At 49.3% G+C, this 17,705-nt stretch overlaps 1 protein-coding gene across 8 annotated transcripts in view; it reads right to left on the minus strand.

Annotated features, from left to right (window-relative positions):
• The window catches only part of RASSF2 (Ras association domain family member 2), a 33,586-nt gene extending 17,800 nt beyond the window's left edge, over positions 1 to 15,786 (minus strand). Inside the window, exons 1-4 of one of the 8 annotated variants that reach the window (XM_090054534.1) lie at positions 5,415 to 7,050; positions 3,263 to 3,502; positions 3,039 to 3,114; positions 656 to 731 (exon numbers count right to left, since the gene is read on the minus strand). In XM_090054534.1, the coding sequence (XP_089910660.1) occupies positions 656 to 731; positions 3,039 to 3,082 (120 nt within the window). In that variant the 5' untranslated portion in view covers positions 3,083 to 3,114; positions 3,263 to 3,502; positions 5,415 to 7,050. The other 7 variants (XM_090054537.1, XM_090054532.1, XM_090054538.1 and 4 more) reach the window with 7 other exon arrangements.
• Between the last annotated feature and the right edge of the window lie 1,919 nt (positions 15,787 to 17,705).

Genomic DNA, 17,705 nt, shown 5'->3' on the forward strand with positions numbered 1-17,705 from the left:
CTGGGTTGCACCAGGCATGGGCCCAGGAGTCCTGGCCTACCCTTGAGGCTTTACTTATAAAATGATTTTAGGTTGAGCATTTTTTTAAAATCCAAACAACACTGAAGGAAGCCGTCTTATGGACATGGTTGTCATAACATAAATTTATTCGCCTTGCCATATTGAAACAGTCGGACTTGCGAAAAGCCCTTTACACAGGTACATGCTGTGTACATCCAGTGTGCACATGGGGAAGGGTTGTATCACATTACCTGTGCACACTGGGAAGGGTTGTATCCCATTACCTCCTCCAAGTCAGGTAAAAACAATGCATCTTACTAGTGCAGGCAAGCCTCCATTTTCTCTCCTGTGGTTGATGTCACTAAATACCATGAGGATCCCACGGAACATTCAAAGAACATGAATTGGGCCTAAATAACTACAATTTAGGAAATTAAAAAGATATACAATAAAAGAGCAAGTCTAGCTGATTGTGATCGCCTTGAGGCTTATAATAGTGTGCATTTCTAGGAGCACTCCTACTCCAAAACAATCAACAGGGCTGTTAATAGTCAATTTTTGACCTCTCTGGCCTACATCAAGCCAGCCCTTCTCATTTTTCATTTTAGCATTTCCATCTAAGTCACATAACTCATTTGCTCATTGGATTTCTTACCTCTCTGTGCCGGAGCTGCAAGTTCTGACCTTCATAATATAAGTTGTACGTCTTCAAATGCAACATCAGTTCATTTCTGGAAGCATGAAAGAAAGGAGAGAAAGATGCTAAGGAAAGATGATACTATGTACTTGTGAAACCCATCCCTTTGGCATCCAAGCACCTAAAATGGTAACCCTCAGGCGACCAAACCAAAGACAGTTAAGTGAGGGGAAGCCAAGGAGTTACCTTCCAGAGTCAGGCTGAATTAAAGCCAACCAGGATCCCTGGGCATGCCCCGATGACTCTGCCACTACACAAGTTAGCTATGACAAAAGCGTGTCCCTGACACATGAACCATCCAGTCCATTGTGGAAGGAGCTGCCACTGGTCCTCTTTGGCCAAGATCAAGCTCCCTCCCTTCTCCAGACTGGGGCTCAGGGGGGCATCGGCATTTAGGAAAATGTCAGGGCAGGAGTTACACCTATGGTCACCATTTCAAGCTTTTTTTTTTTTGCAACCACAAAGGATAGAAACAGATTCCCTTTTTATATAAAAGCTGAGCATCTCTTGTGACCACGAGCTCCGAGAGCCAGGATGCTATACAACCTCCAGCAAAAACCCAGCCATGGCCAGAGCTTCCATTTAGAAACTTAGGACAATGAGATTAGTGGTCAGTCATTCCCTGCCCCAGAGTTGCTTCCTTAAGCCAACTCTTTGGATCAGCTCTTTGTGAACATGTGTCAAATTTCAATCTTTTTTGGGTCCTTGCCCTTGCAAAAAAACCCCAGCCATTTCTTTTTCTCAGGTTTTTTGTTTTGCAAAATGATGCTGCATTTTACAGTTTATTTGGGTTTAATTAAAAAATTATAATGCTCCCCCCGCCCCACAAATGAATTGTCTGCTTAACCCCAAACAGAAGTCTTTTTTTCCACCCCCAGTTTCCAGTTCAGTCAGCAAGCTAGTCAGTTAGGCTCTGGACAGCTCTAATACAGGCCCCACACAGTGCCCTGATCGCAAGATTGACATATCTGCCTTTTGCTCTCTGTTTCAGACAAATAATTCATGGCATATCTGTATGACATCAGCTGTGCATCTATAGCAGCAGAGGCACCGATACCAAGAGAAGCAGAATCTCTTCCTCCAAAGCCAAGGTATTCCTCTGACCCCATCCATCCATTCTCATTCTCAGCAGCCTTTCAAAAACAGTGTACCAGAAGCATCAATACCCAAGCCCGAGAGACAGAATCATAGACAATTGGGGCTGGAAGGGGCCTCCGGAGATCACCTAGTCCAACCCCCTGCTCAGAGCAGGATCAGCCCCAACTAGATCATCCCAGCCAAAGCTTCAGCTCACTGGGTCTTGAAAGCCTCTGGAGATGGAGATTCCACCACCATCTTTGGAGGTTTTCAAGATGATCCAGACAGGCAAAGCTTTTGCACTGGTTTAAGTAGTGAGCAGCTTCCAAACACTTTGGTGCTGGATGCTACAAACGCATCTTCATTGCTTCTTCTGGTCCAGAGTACAGATTACATTACTAAAAGCACCAGGACCTGCTTTCCACTATTGTTCCCAGAGGAATATTGCCTGGGGCTTGCAACAGGCCCTTCCCCTACTGACCAAAGAGCTATAACCATAATAAAAACAGGCAGACCTTGAGGCAGTAGGTTTCAAGGCTGCAAGATAGAAGAAATACACAGTCACTTGACTTGGTGCTCAGGCAAATAAAGCAGCCCCCATCACAACAAGTTCAGCCCTCTCTGTTCACTGTTCGTGTCACTGATCTAAAAGCTTTCATCCAAGTTCAAAATATGCCACAGCTGTAGTTACTCCAGGAAAAATAAGATGGCCAAGCAGAGGTACTGAGTGTACAAATCTCCAGGTGATTTGGGCTGTTTTATGGCAACCTCAAGCAGTCATTAACCCTGTTTAATTGTCTGACTAGATTTCAGGCTGCTTTGGCTTTAATCACACTCATGGATTTGCTGTTAGGGTGAAAAGAAAAAAAACTCAGGTGCATTATTTTACTGCCTTTCGAGGCATGTTTAAAGCCTGGGAATACTTTTGCTTCCTTGCAGACGTCAGAGCTGGTCGAGAATGCTTTGACAACGTAAGGATGTGTCTGCAAAACCATAGGCACCTTATCCTTATTTTCAATTGTTCAATACTTTCTCAGCGAATGAATAAATCAATCATCAGCCCCACACCTCTTCTATGGATTTTTCCATGCTTTATATTAACATTTGCTAGATCTATCACCACCCTCTACCTTTGTCCACAGCCTCCAGACCTTTGTGCAACTGAGTCTGCCCCTCCCCCAGCACCCCCAGGGAACTTTGCAAATAAATCACCAGGACGAACACGGAAAATATTTCTGCACTGAAGCCACAGCAGAAATCTTACATGGAAATGTATCTGTCTTTTCCGCAGGGGATGAGGGAATCCATCCTCACGCTCTTCTTTCATGAGGAGCAGAGATCTGAATTGTTTAGGAGGAAAAGGAAAGAAGAGAAAGGTGTATTAGTGACTCTTTTATTCGTCTCTTATTGCTTGCTGACTGGGCCTGACCCAGGCCTCACAGATGCCAGTGCTCCAACTCCCATCAGTGTGAAAGTGCTTAGATTCACCTCACCACAACGTCACAGGGAGACTGTTGGTCATTTCTTCGCAATGAGGAGTCAGGAAACCTATCACAGCAGCTGGAAGGAAGAGGAAAGCCACTACCACGAGACCATGAGCAGCGTGTTTTCTGTTAGGCAAGGCTGAGATCTGGTGGGGGAGGGATTAGGCTTCAGTCTCAGCTCTGCTACCAACCCCTTTTCTTGGGCAAGTGACTTCACTTCTCTGGGTGTTATTTCTTTCTCCAGCTGTAGAACAGGGATAACACTGATCTTTGTACAAAGACTGTGCAGTCTATGGCTGAACAGAGATTTAAAACTCTTAACTACCAAGCAGACAGCATTACTAATATAGAAGCAAGTAATCATACACCCAGGACGGGCTTTTGCAATGTACTTCTACAGAGGATGCTGCCCGAGCACCCAGTGCAGCTGCAGGAATGCAACCAAAATCAGCTCTTCATGCCCTGCTTGCGAGGGGAAAAGGCACAAACCACAGAGAAAAGGTGACAGGAGTAATAGGGAGAAAAAAAAAAAAGCAGTCAATGGGAACCACAGATAGGTTATCATCTGACCCCAGCAGTCTTTCCTGCCCAAGTGCAGGGGGCTGGACCCGATGATCTTGTAAGGTCCCTTCCAGCCACTAACATCTATGAATCCTGGGAAGGTCCCAGTGAAAGGTGAGGTCAGTGACTTCCCTTCCTAGGGCCAAATTTGGGACTCGTGATCTGAAATCCGGACTCCCACAGTTCCTGGTGATCTTCCAGGCCAGAAATATCAGAGACACATCTCTGGAAGTGTTTTAGCACGTCCACTCTTGGGACTCCCACAGGAAGGGAGTGGAGGACAGGAGGCCTGTTTATCGCTTTGATTCAATCCTCTCCCACTCTCCCTTGCAACTCCACGGGCCCCCGTCACCTCTCCCCATCAGGTCCCTCGCTCCATTGTCTGGAGAACGGCTGTGACAGACACTGCAACTCTCCACTGAGCCTGGCCGAGCTGCTGAAGGGGAGGACGGTGGCACACACTCGATGCTACCGAAACGCGCGCAGAGGTGCAGCGAGAGGAGACCACATGAACTGCGCTCTTCGGCTCCACTGCACGGACAGAAAAGGTTTGGGGTTTTGCAGGAGGGGAAAGAGAGGGGGAAATAAGCAGGGAAAACAAGAAACAGCTGGCTTAAAAATAAATACGAGGACAGTTGGGCCTGCACAAGCTGTGCTCCTCTGGCAGCGTGCCAGCACCCAGAGGTGCCGTGCATTTTCATAAGTATCGACAACAGACACCCCTGGCCAACAATATTTGCTCCTAATTAAATCAGCCGTGATCAATAAGGAAAGGGCTAGTTTGAACTTGCCAGCTGAGTTATATTGTGCGTTTACTGAATGGCATGCAAAATATTCACAAAGGACAACTGAACCCCTCCACGTTTCAGGGTCCGGCATATTGTTCTAGTGTCATGAGAACCACCCGCTTCCCATACACAAAAGGCCAACTGCCATTTTACAGGCCCATCCTCGCTTAAGAAATTCACTCAGTCTCATTTCGACCTCCCCACCCCTCCCGAATCAAAAACCTCGTGACATTTTCTCCACTTGCAAGGGCAGACAGCCCTTGCAAGGAAAGTCGGTTCCATTTTACTTTGAGGCCACCGACTTTCTGCGGTTCTGTGCATTTTGACATGGAGACAGATAATTTACTAAATTTCTCTCATGCAAACATGCCCAAACCTGCCCCGCCAAAATTAAAAAAACGCCTAAACATTTGACCTTGGAAGTGACCTAGAATTCAACTTTATTTCTGAGGCATGAAGTTCAGCCAGCTTGAGACAGTACATTAAATGCCCAGAAGCACACAGGTGCTTAAGAAAACGTCATGCATGAGACCCCAAGAATCCCACTTCAAAATTGTTTATAACTAATGGGAAATGCTTAGATTGCTTATAATGATGTTAGCTCTTCCGGACACATTTCTTCCTTCCACGTTTTGGAAACATGCAGCACAAAGGAACCCGCACATGTTGCTGCAATAAAAATCAGAGTATTGCTGCAATACCCAATTGCTTAAATAGGAGTTTCCATGCAAATATATATATATTCCACTATTACATGCAACATGCAAATGTAGGCGCACACATTTATTCATGCCTTCAGGAAATTACTCAGCCGTCTTCACTGCCCGGCACTCCCAGGAAAAGGACCATCATGGGCCACAATTTAAGAAATAATACAGGATCCAATCTTGTAGCTCAGTACCAGGATCACCATAAGCCTAAATAAAAATAAAACAACACTCTGTTTCATGCTTCTGAAGCCAAGAGGCGTCCAAACACAAAGGCCTGTATTTAAGCACAGGCATAAGCAAGCATGAGATACAAGCCAATAAAGGGCAGGAAATTCAGTGCAACAGCTAAACAGTGCCTCTATAGTGCACGGGCTCAAAAAAGCAGAACAGAAGCTTAATGATGATTAGTACAACTTGCAACAGAAAGGCTGACTTCGCTTTGCGTTTCCTAGTATATATGCCACTGAGTTTCACAATCACCTCCAAGATGGTGAAATAGCTGAGGACACACTGAATGGACCAGTGTTTGGTGGGGGGAGAGGTTCACTTAAGCAAATGATTTTTTTTTAATTAGAGGCTCAAAAACACATCATCATTCACCTGGAGTTCAGAACTGATCTTCAGCTTGCCCTGCTACTAACTCAGTGCACTTCTCTGTTCCAACCGAAGCGCCTACAAGCCCCGTGGGAAATCAAGTCACACAGTAAATGCAGCACACCCACACCTAATATGAGCCAGCCCTTGTCCCAAAAAACTTGTACATTGCTGGGGAAAAGCAGTACTATCCTCAAGTTGCAGACATGAAGTTTAGGTCCCAGAAGATTACGGTCACACAGGAAATCTGTGGCAGAGCCAGGAACTGACTGCAGATTCCCCTTGTCGATCCTGGCCCCACCTGACTGTCCCTCTCCCGGATGTAGTTCTCCACCCACCCGTAACCCCGTTCCACCTGCCCAGTCAAGCGTGCCTGCCTGCGGCGGTCCTGGGCCAGTCTCCCTGCCTACTTGCTCTTTCTGGCTAGAATAAATTGGGATCTCTCCCCCCACCCACCGCCCCGTGGGGTATTAACAGCTGTGACAGGGGGCCGAGACCGGGTCAGCACCCTGCCCCCCCAGCCCTGTGGCCCTCAAGAGCTCTGCACAAGTTTTTAAGTGGCCCTCCAGCCCAACTACTTGCCCACCCCTGGTCTAGCCAGTGCTGCTAGCAATATAAAGTTAGTTTTGAGATAACAGCTTATGCAAAGGTGCGTGAGCTGTTACAGCAATGCAGATGTACCCTTTCAGTTAAAATAGGCAAGACACAGGGAAAACTAGCCCAGAGGGGTAACGTGATTTCCCATAAATCCTTAGCAGGTCTCCTAACTCCCAAGAGCCAAAGCCTGAAAGTACATGGCCTTGCAGTGTCCATCTATTCCTGTTATATTCCCTGGAGCATTTCATACTTCCCTCCTCTCCCTGCCACCACGCAAGATTTGAGTTTCAAAAAGGTGCCCATTTGGTTCAGCAGAAACATGGGAAATGGGGCCAGGGAATCCGATTGCACGTCATAACAATAGGAACTCAGAAACAAAGAGAAAAATCCAGATTGATCCTGGGCTCCAGGGAAAAATCAGAAACAACCCTGCTCTCCCTACTACTGGTGCTGAAAAGCTGGATGTGTGTTAAGACAGCCTCAGTCCAAAGGCTGCCCATTGCTGACCCCATGACGATAGACGTTTTCTTACAAAAACCAATTTGTCTCCCGTCCCCAATCACATACTGTTTTCTGGTAAAGGCAGTTCTACTCGCTCTCGCCCCCAGGTGCTACTGCAGACTGTTGGTCATTTCTTTGCAATGAGGAGTCAGGAAACCTATCACAGCAGCTGGAAGGAAGAGGAAAGCCACTACCACGAGACCATGAGCAGCGTGTTTTCTGTTAGGCAAGGCTGAGATCTGGTGGGGGAGGGATTAGGCTTCAGTCTCAGCTCTGCTACCAACCCCTTTTCTTGGGCAAGTGACTTCACTTCTCTGGGTGTTATTTCTTTCTCCAGCTGTAGAACAGGGATAACACTGATCTTTGTACAAAGACTGTGCAATCTATGGCTGAACAGAGATTTAAAACTCTTAACTACCAAGCAGACAGCATTACTAATATAGAAGCAAGTAATCATACACCCAGGACGGGCTTTTGCAACGTACTTCTACAGAGGATGCTGCCCGAGCACCCAGTGCAGCTGCAGGAATGCAACCAAAATCAGCTCTTCATGCCCTGCTTGCGAGGGGAAAAGGCACAAACCACAGAGAAAAGGTGACAGGAGTAATAGGGCCAGACGGACAGCGGGGTATCTGAGCAGAACAGAAAGCTGAGAGATGCTTGGCACGAAGTACGGAGAGTGGTAAATCCCACCCCCACCCTCCCGACTGCAAATAAGGAAATTATGTCTCACTTCCATGCGCGAGGGAAGAATTGAGCCATGCTGGAGGAGCTATCCATCTCCCCGACAAGCAGCAGCAACTACAGACAGGGGAGGGATGCATGGATGGGCGACTGATTGGTGAGCGAGGAAAGGGTGACAACACTGTAAGCGCTTCAGCATTGGTCCGTGTGTTTCAGATGCAAACAACCGCTTTGTATGGCCAAGGGCAATGATTTCCATTGGATGCATGGGCCAGGGACCTTCCAGCCACCTCAGTTTGAGCTACACCTTGTTTGTTTGATTTATTAAAAGGAAGGGAGGAGAGCCATGTTATTAACTGGGACTTGAGGGGGAATCAGCATAAACTGCTTTGTGCTTTGCTTCTTTTCCTTCTCCTCAGTCTGAGACATTTAGATTCTCAGGGTGTTGCTTTCTAAAGCACTTAACCTCCTCAGAGTTCAGCACTTAACTTCCTCAGGCATGTCTGAAAACTTATACACCAAGTTCTTTGCTACAGGAACTGTCTACTAAGCAGCCACAAACACCTGTCACTATGAGGCTCGAGTCCAGGCTGAGGCCCTTAGCTGCTACAGGAACAGAAACAAGGATATGACAAACTTATCTATCCTAACTACTACAGGGAAGTAAAGCAAGGAACCGAGCACAGGGCTTGCGCAGCTATTTTATTCTGAAACTGTGGCAGCATGTCAGGGGAAGTTACCTCCGGGTAATCACCATGCAAGGGGAGAAGAAATGACACTTGTCCCTTGCAAGAGTGTTACCAAAAATACCACCAAAGTCACACTGCAGATGGACAGCATCCATATTTCTTCTTTGGGCCTTTACCGGACTCCTTTGCTGCCTCAGACACACAAACACACAGCGTGCTGTGTTTGTTGGAGCTTTCCCTTATAATCAGGAGTTAACCAAAAGCTATGAAGAAGCAGTAGCAAACAGCAGTGAAGAATGCAGACACAGACTCACATTTCTGTTCATAGAGCCTCGCATGGAGACAGCAAGCCTACTGGGCCCTCGGTACCTGCTTCTTTAATGCCAGGGCAACTTCAAGTTTACTTAGAGACTCCAGAGCTATGAGCACCACTTTGCTCCAATTGAGGACCTGCCCTGTTATTCATGCTGATCCTGAACTGGGTTTATAATAAAATGCAGCCATGTCTGGGGTGCAGCACAGATGTCTGTGTGAAGGAAGAGAAGTTTGGGTCCAAGACAGCTGGGTTAAAACTCCTGTTACAGGATGTTCACTCATCTCTGCCGTGCAGACAAACTGGTCCCCAAATGAAACTACATGACGGTTATTTATGTAAGAACCCAAACCTCTGGGTCTCCTTCGAGATCATGTGAAGGGTAAAATGCCCAAGGCTCAATGCACTGAGGCTTCTTGCAGCTTTAAAAGCATGTCTGTAGTTGAAGCAAAAGAGTTAATGTTTTGGAACAGACTCCTCTTTCCCGAAAACAATGTCAGAGTCGGTGCAGAGCTGTGCAACCATGCCTCCAGCTCCCGAAACTAAATACCCGCTTCTGAAGGAACCCCAGCTTCCTGTTTATTGACTTGCTGCTAGATCTGCAGCGACAGGCTGCTCCGACTCCTCTCACACCCCCAGCTCTTTCATCACGTCCACTTCCTAAGCAACGAGAAAAGCTTCGTGTTCTTCCTTTTTTGGGTCTGCTGTACAGATTCAGCATTTCTCCACTCCCCAACAAAAATTCAGAAAGCAGCCAGACACCACGAGCAGAGCCACGCTCACACAGAAAGCACGCTCCTCGTCTTCATGTGCTAGGACAGCGTGGCCTCCTATAACACACAGAGAACATTTCCGGTGCCAAAAATACAGGCCTAAGATCACACAGATACCACCATCTCTGCCAGCAAGAGACCGCGTGAAGAGCTCAACAAACACCAGCTTTTAACAAGCAAGGAACTGCTAAGAAAAAAACCAAACAACCTTCTGAGACACATTCACTTCCCTGCAATAAAATATTATCACCCATTTCTTCAGGACACCTACACCTGTAGGACCTCGTGTTCGATGCCTAAAGCACCAGCTGAAGAGTTTCATCAGCAGATACAGTATGGCTATAACATCTCAAGTGAAAAATAATACACTTCTCTCCTGTCCTGCTGATGCTTTAGGATCACAGAATTTCAAGAGGGAAACCCTTAAAGTAAAGGAGTCAGTTCCTTTGTCATCTCACCCAAAAGTTGATTTAATAGCTATGTGCATCAGAGCAGCCCCTGGAATGAGACCCCAGTTTGCTGAGCAGACAGATTCAACAGTTAAAGCTTTGAATGGATATTTACTTTGACCAGGCAAGGGCCAACATAAGAGAGATAAGCTGGCTAAGGATGCTGGAGGCTGTGGTGCATGCACATTCACAGTATGGTTATACTTCCTGTAGCAGTTCCTTTATTTTCTTAGGTCCTAGCTAAATAAAAGGCCTCCAGTCTAAAGGAAAGATATGGCAAAGAACCATAGCCCTATGTGGGATGGATGAGGATTTAGTACATGAGGCAGGGTCAGGACTCCCAGATTTCTTAAGACCCAGGAAGACCACCACAAACTCTTGTTAGACCTCCCATTTCCACCAGGCTGGAGAATTTCACCCAGCCATTCCTGCGGGTCAGCCACACGGTATCTTGACTTAAACTCTCCATGATTTGGAGTCCTTACCAGGTGCCTTGTTAATCTCTTCCAGTCACTGGTTAACCCACCAAATCAGAGATGTGAATATTACTTCCAGTCAGAGCTTCACCAGCTACAGTTGGCACAAGTCTGTGTGTGGCTTCAGGTGAGCCAACAAGCCCCATTTACTCATTCAAAACAGACAATGTTTAATTAGCATCAGCACCAAGGCACGGCATGCAAGCTCATTCCTTTTTGCAATGCCCTTCCAAAGCCTTAATCTGTGCACATGGGAGAAATTATATGAGGGAGCTCCATACACAGAGAGCTGGGACACTGCAGATTCAGCAGCCCTGGTCATAAACATTGCACATCGATGGCTTCTAGAGTCACTTTCAGGGTTGACTGAACCAAAATGCCACCTCCCCTAAAAATAACTTTTTCCAGATCGTGGCAAACTCCCCTGCACCACAAAGCCCCAGTGGCAGCACAGCTGAAACAGCACCCCCACTCCAACCCAGACAACTACAAAAAGGCATCAGATGCCCTCAGACAACAGTGTCCAGAGGGGACCTGCTTCCCCTCCTCCCTTTGCAGCACGAGGGTTCACGAGCAGAGCACAGAGGTGGAACAATGGACTCACGCTCTCTTGCTGGGTCTGCCATGCTGCAGCAGGTCCAGGGACAGGCGGGGCCGAAGAAGAGACGCAGACAGGAAAGAAAGGGTTAGCTCTGCACATGGGAGGCTCCCCATCACTCCCTGCAGACAGAGGCCCTGCAAGAGCAAGGCTTCATTAAGCGAAAGAAATTGGTGTCGCTGTAAATTGCAGCACCTGAGCCAGCCATGCGGGTCCTCACCCTCCCTTCCAATTCGGCCCCAGGAGGGTTTTACACAAGGCACTGGGCACCGCTGGCCACAATGGAGCAAGGCCCATGCGCACACCGAAAAGCTCATGTTTTAAATTAGTTTTCTAGCCCTCAGGCGTAACATGAAAAACCTCCAAAATGAACCCAACGTAGCAGAGTTCAGGTTGTGCTCCTACGTCTGCAAACAGCCTGAAACAATAGGGCTGGAAACTGTTCCAGTACGAAAAACATGGTCCCAGGGCACAGCTGGACTGAAGAGAGACTCCTACAGCCAGCCTCCCTCACCCCTATGCTTTAGGGCTCAGGTAACTCTGAGCAGGATGGGAGCAGTCTCTGTGCTGTAGAGAACATCAGGAGACAACATACTCATGAGACTTGGGGACAAATCTCTCTTGAAGAGGGACTTTCTCCTGTGGCCGGGGCCCATTAGGAAGCCCCTACCTGCTGCCACTGTCTTTGCCATTTCCACTGCAGAGGAGCCCTCCACAGCCACTGGCCATTCTCCTCCAAGAGAGAGGCAACCTCTGGACAGGCTCTTTGGGGCAGTGACTATGTTGGGGAGATGTCCAGGACAGCTGGGCTGGGGTCAGTAGGTCCCAGCACAATACATACAATGAATGACAAGTGCATCTGGTGGGTGAACATCAAGGCTTTTGTGGCCAGCGGTACCCTGTAAGAGCTGCTCCATCCAGACTTTCCAGGAAGCTTCCATACCCAATCTACAGTGTTTCATCCACCCTTTCTGAATGGTGGGGCTGGGCTTAGGATGCTTGTAAGCCCTTGGCCAGATGCCTCTGAAGGCCCAGCAGCACTTGTAGGCAGTTGCACCAGAAACACGTACCCACGCAAAGCCTATAATTTAAAGGCCACAATGTCATTACAGCCTAAATATAGAGCTGTGAGCAAACACAGATTCAGTACTTGTCTCGCTTCAGATACCTCTGACAGGCAACAAGCTTCCCCATTAATCAAAAGAGACTGCAAGCATTTCCTAGGGGGAGAGGAACTGGGCACCTTTGCTGAGAAACTTCTGCTGTTGTTATTAAAACAAGCGGCTATGTGTTGTTCATATAGAGAGGTCTGATCTGACAGAGCTCCTGGAGAAATTGGGAAGAGATTTTGCCTGCCTAAGCCCTTGGAAGATGAGGCCTTTACAGATGTCACCGTGCAAATAATGTTGTCCACCAAACGGCAGGGCAGTCCCGGAAGCAAACAGCACTTCCCTACAAGTCCGTACCCTTAAGGCAATCTAAAAAACAGTGTCATAAACTAGTCTTTTTTGGTATAATCCCAGAAGCTCCAATTTTAGGGATGAGTGGACTTTAGTTATACAAAGCCAGCCTTTTACTGCAGCAGGCTGTAGACAGGACATCATGATTTAATTATAGTGAGGACAGAAGTAATTCTGGTGAGTTATGGAAAAAGAATCCGGGTCCACCTGACACCGAATGCTCGTGGTGGCAACTCCCTGTGGAGGAGTCACAATGTGCCACGTTCTCACTGTATGAAAAATCTCACTTACAGATGAGAGAGAGAAAAAGCAGAGGAGACCATTTGCTCACCTACTTCAGCTTTCCCCACCAAGACTCAGGCTGCAGTGCAAGTTTTAAATGTCACAGTAACAGGGTGTTCACCCCTTTGGCACGCGCCAGAGAAAAAGGAATTTGTTAATGCAAACTTGTCATGCAGGAGGTGCAGAAATAACCAGAAATCTCAACGCACATAACATGAGGGAGCCAGATTTTCCTTTCTTTGCAACTGTTCTGAAGTCAGGGGAAAAGAATTATTGGCAACTTGACTAGTGACATCATAAGAATGGCCCCGAACTAAAATTAAGGGGATCGAGAGAAGGGGGGGAAAAAAAAAAAAAAAAAAAAGACTCCGAGCATGAATACGGAGAACCCAGGTGGTCGGGCAAAAGCAAATGTAAAGGCCATTACTACAGCGCCTCGTTTCAGGTGAGGGTCAAAAGCACCTCCCTCCTCCCAGCACAGGAGCATTAGCTGTGTGCATGCTGTTCTGTGGCAGGGTTTTAAGACGAATGTCTGTGGCTTATTGATTCCAGTTCATTGGAAACAGCATATCCAGGCACTTACAGCTCAGCATTTATAAGCCCCAGGTCTCCTTATCGCATTCAAGAAGTACTTTGAGCCTGCTGAGAAGAACCAACTTCCCCCAACCCTCAATACCTAGTAACCCACAACAGAGTTAGAGTCATTTGCCTAAACGGTCTCTCCCCAGCTACTGAGAGGTGTCTCCAGCACTACTGTCACATGAACCCCTCTTCAACCTAAATAAAGCTGCTTTGCTCATAAACAGGGACAATTCTCACATGCCCTAGGGAACAGCCACAGCATTGTCTCCATCATTGCCTTCATTACTGACCCATGTCCACAGGGCAGCTGCTGTAAGCACGGGCACTGGGTGCCTGTCAGCTAGAGGAGCCTAGAGCCAGTGGCTAGAAAGGGGGAAAAATGCAGCCAGTTATGAAGCTGGGCACTAATGACCACTCATCCCTGGCCTAGGCCTTGGGTCTGATTCCCAGGTTTCACACAAACCTGGTATCCCAGAAAACAAAGATCCCGCCACCACTTCTTTTCTATTAAAAACAAAACACTGCATAATTCAGACTCGTTATTCTGTCCCCTTGGCAGTGTGAATGTGCAGCTTTTACTGTCGTCTAAAAACCTAATGTTGGCCCAAACCATTGTTTAAAACCCCTCCTGCTGAGGAGGGGTGGAAGAAAGCCAAGCAGCAACCGTAATCCCAGCAGTCTTTCCTACCCAAGTGCCGGGGGCTGGACCTGATGGCCTATAAGGTCCCTTCCAGGCCCTGACAACTATGAAACTGTGAGCACAGGGAGTCGAGCAGTCAAACGCAAGCCGATGTAGACAGGAAAATGAAGGCCCAAGGACTGCACAGCCCAAAGCAATGAGATGCACGAAACTTTTCACCCCTGGAGATCACTGATTCGAACCCCGCCAAACTCGAAATAGTGGCCATCAATCAAATGGCTCTTTGTGGCCTACGGGAAATAAGCTGGTAGGTTATAGTCCGGCCCCCCCTCCACCTTCAGCTAACAGCACAACTGGCACCTTTGTGGCCCTCTGCCAAGGGCTCCACATGCTGCAGAGACCGAGTCCCTCAGGGTGGGACGGAGATGCCCTGAAGAGACGGGGCAAGGGAAGCTGCAGCATGGCCGTCCCCATGCAATTTGGGCTCTGGAGATGCTCAGCACAGGGAACTGGTTCACAGGACAGTCAGACGGCCCTTTTCACGAGCATGAGATCCGGCTTTAGCCGAGAGAGAAGAGATGGCTTACTCAAGGCGCTTTGGGTGAAGTACTGGCCTCCCACCCTGGCCTCCGCATTACTTACACTCGTCTAGCGGTGCAAGGGCCCAGATGAGTTGCACTCGATGCATGTGAGCAGGTTTGAGGGTAAGTTACTGCTTTAAAATGAAGTCACACTAAAGCCCAGAGCTTGGGATGGCTCTAATGCTCACTTCCAGCCTTAAAAGAAATCTGAATAATTCAGCTATGTGAACTTAAAAAAAAAGAAGCCTTTTTATCAGTAGCCAACTTCCTTTTTAAAAGCCCTTCCTTCCCTGCCTCCAGCAAAGGCACACGCTCCCGCGCAGAAACACGCAAACTGTTTCCAGGGACGGCCGGGAGGAACTTGGACACGGACAGTGCACGCGAGCTCCCCGGGCTCGTCTTTGATAAATATCGAACCGTTCGCGCCAGTGTCCCATCCCCGTCGCGCAGCGCCGAAGTGCAGCTGTTCTGCTGTTCTCAATGCCCCTATTGTTCGCGCGAATAATTGCCGAGATCCCCACCTGTCAGGAACAGCGCGCGAAAGCCCGCCCGCCTGCGACTCCATTTCCTCCGGGGAAACTTGGAGGCGGTTGGGCGCAAGCAGCCCCGGGCGGGCGTCGGGGACACCCCAGCGCCCAGACCCGGGGACGCCTTGAAACCCCGCAACCAGGTCCTTCCTCCTTCGTGACCAGGACCCTTTCTGCTGGACATCTGAGCCCGAAGCAAAGCGGGGCTGTCCCAGTTCAGCGGGTCTCCGCCTCCGAGGCTCGCTGGGGCCCCTCTGGGCCCAGGCAAGCAGCAGAGCAACTGTCCGCCTGCGAGCCCCGCACCTCTCCCACGGCCCGGCCCGACGCGGCGCGGCGCCGAGGAGCGGGAGCGGCCGCGGCCGCAGTCGCGGGCCTGGGAGCGGGTCCCGGGCGGAGACGACGCCGCGGAGCCGGTACCTGCACGAGAGCTGCCGCCGCCGCAGCCGTCCGCCGCCGCGGGAACAGGCGGAGCCGCCCGGCCCCGGCCCCGGCCCCGCCCCCGCTGCCCCATTGGCCGCCGCCCGCGGGATACAGGCCGCCCCGCCCCGCCCCGCCAGTCGGGCCAGACAGGAGACGTGCCCCGGGGAGATTTGAACTCGGCGCCTGGAGCCGGGCACAGGAGGGGCCCGAGACGGGTGTCATCGTCGGCCTCGCCGCTGTCGTCACGGTCTCTGGCGGAGGGGCCCGACGCTAGAGCTCCGCCGCCTCGGCGGGTCTGAGGGCAGGGGAGGCGCCCCGCGGCCGCCGGGCGTTGCCCCGGGAGTCACGTGACAGCCGCTGCTCCGGGCGGGCCTGTGCGCAGCGGCCGCTCGGCACGCCAGCCAGCGAGCTGCCGGCAGACATGGAAATGCTTCCCCAGCGGCTTGTGGGTCCCTCGTGGGTTGTGGTGGTGCCGTCACGGGCCGTGCGGGCTACTGCGGCGACCAAGGAGCCCCGGCTCCTCCATCACAGTGGCCCTCAGTAGGTCTCTGAAGTGCTAGCTAAAGAAAGGCCCCACTTTTCACATGGAGAGATTGAGGTTCGGGGCAGTGATGTGCCTTGCCCAAGACCATCTGGCAGGGCTCCAGGAGAGCTAGGAACAACATTTGTGCCTCCTGTGTCCCAGTCCGGCCGGCCCCCAATAGTTTAACCCATGCTGGTGCATGAAGGAAGATTTGCCCTGAGCTCAAGGCAGGTAAAGCTAACAAGGTTGTGATCCTGTGTTCTGGTCTGACCTGAACAGACCACCAAGTCCACTCCATACCAGGCCCCAGTAACGTGAGCTTCCCCCCGGGCTGAGATAGGGCTCTGTCTCCAAGTCTAGGCACCCTCTCCTGGCTTCTCTGCTGCAGCTGCTAACAAGACTACGCAGTGCAATTGGGCTGCATGGTTGTTGCGGGGCCGTTTGTTCGCTAAAGATTGCTGGAGGTTTGTCACACTATTTCAGACGTGGGCCGCTGAACAGCTTGACATCCTTACTGAGCTGAGACCTGCCCTGGCAACGACCAGTGCATAGGCAGAGTTCCTGGAGTCACTGTGACTGTACGAAACCTGCTTTTCCCAAGACCGGAGCTCATCTGTGCATTCAAACCAGGGCCTAAGAAACACAGGGTACCATCAGCCAATTCCAGCGCCCTTTGTGTTTTGAAAGGGCTGAGTTTGGGAAAGTCAGTGATCCAAGTGCTGCTGAATTATTGAGGATGCAACCAACGCAAAGGCTTGCCCACACATCCATCCTCTCCCTTTGTCCGGTCCTGACCTTTCCCATTCCTCCTCAGATTCTCTTGGCTCTTTTAAAGAAGCATAACCAGAAACAACCCACAAGAACAGGCAAAAAAATCATAATCTAAACATCTGGTTTGTCAAAACAAGGAAACATCTCCACCACAGAGGCCTGGACAGTGGGAGGAGCCTTTGACAATTCTTAACCCACAGCTGTGAGCAAGGTCAGGAAAGGGCCTGTAATCACAGGATTTTAAAAGCACAGAATTTTGTTTCAAAATCTCGGGGGCTTTAATGAAGAGAAACAAACTTAGCAGCATTTAGGGAACCTTACTGAGGTCAGAGCCACGTGGTGCCGAGTGCTGCACGTATAGGTAATGGTGAGACAGAGGTGCAACAAAAGCCTCAGGAGTCTTAATAGACAGGACCAAGTGGCACGAAAAAAGAAACACCATCACTATCCCCATCTGGCACAGCCAAGTTAAGTGACTTGCTCAAGGTCACACAAAAGGATCAATGGCAGAGTGAAGGTATAAAGTCCAAGCTCCTTAAATGTAGTCAGTGCCACATGATCCTCTTGCTCTTGCTAAGGTGGTTACTGGGTGGGTGAAAGACTTAAAAGTCAGGATTCCTAGCTTTTATTCCCAGCGCTGCTATGGACTTAGAGCCCTTTGTGCCTACGTTTTCCTGGAAATAAGAAAAAAAATGTTCCTATGCTCCAGCAACGTTGGGATGCTTGACGAACACCAGGAGAGGAGAGTCCAATTCTCTAGTGAAAAGGATGTGTGTGTGAAATGCAATGAGAAACATGAGCCAGAGGCACTGCTAAACCTTTTACACCATGTTTGTGCCCATTTCAGCAGCAGAAGGAAAAAGCAAAGGCCCAAATGTTTTACTGAAGTGAAGAAACACGATTCCCTCTGCACACAAATACTGTCCAA

This window comes from Crocodylus siamensis, chromosome 6, assembly GCF_052110815.1.
Source record: "Crocodylus siamensis isolate JL-2025a chromosome 6, ASM5211081v1, whole genome shotgun sequence".
Classification (NCBI taxonomy): Eukaryota; Metazoa; Chordata; order Crocodylia; family Crocodylidae; genus Crocodylus; species Crocodylus siamensis.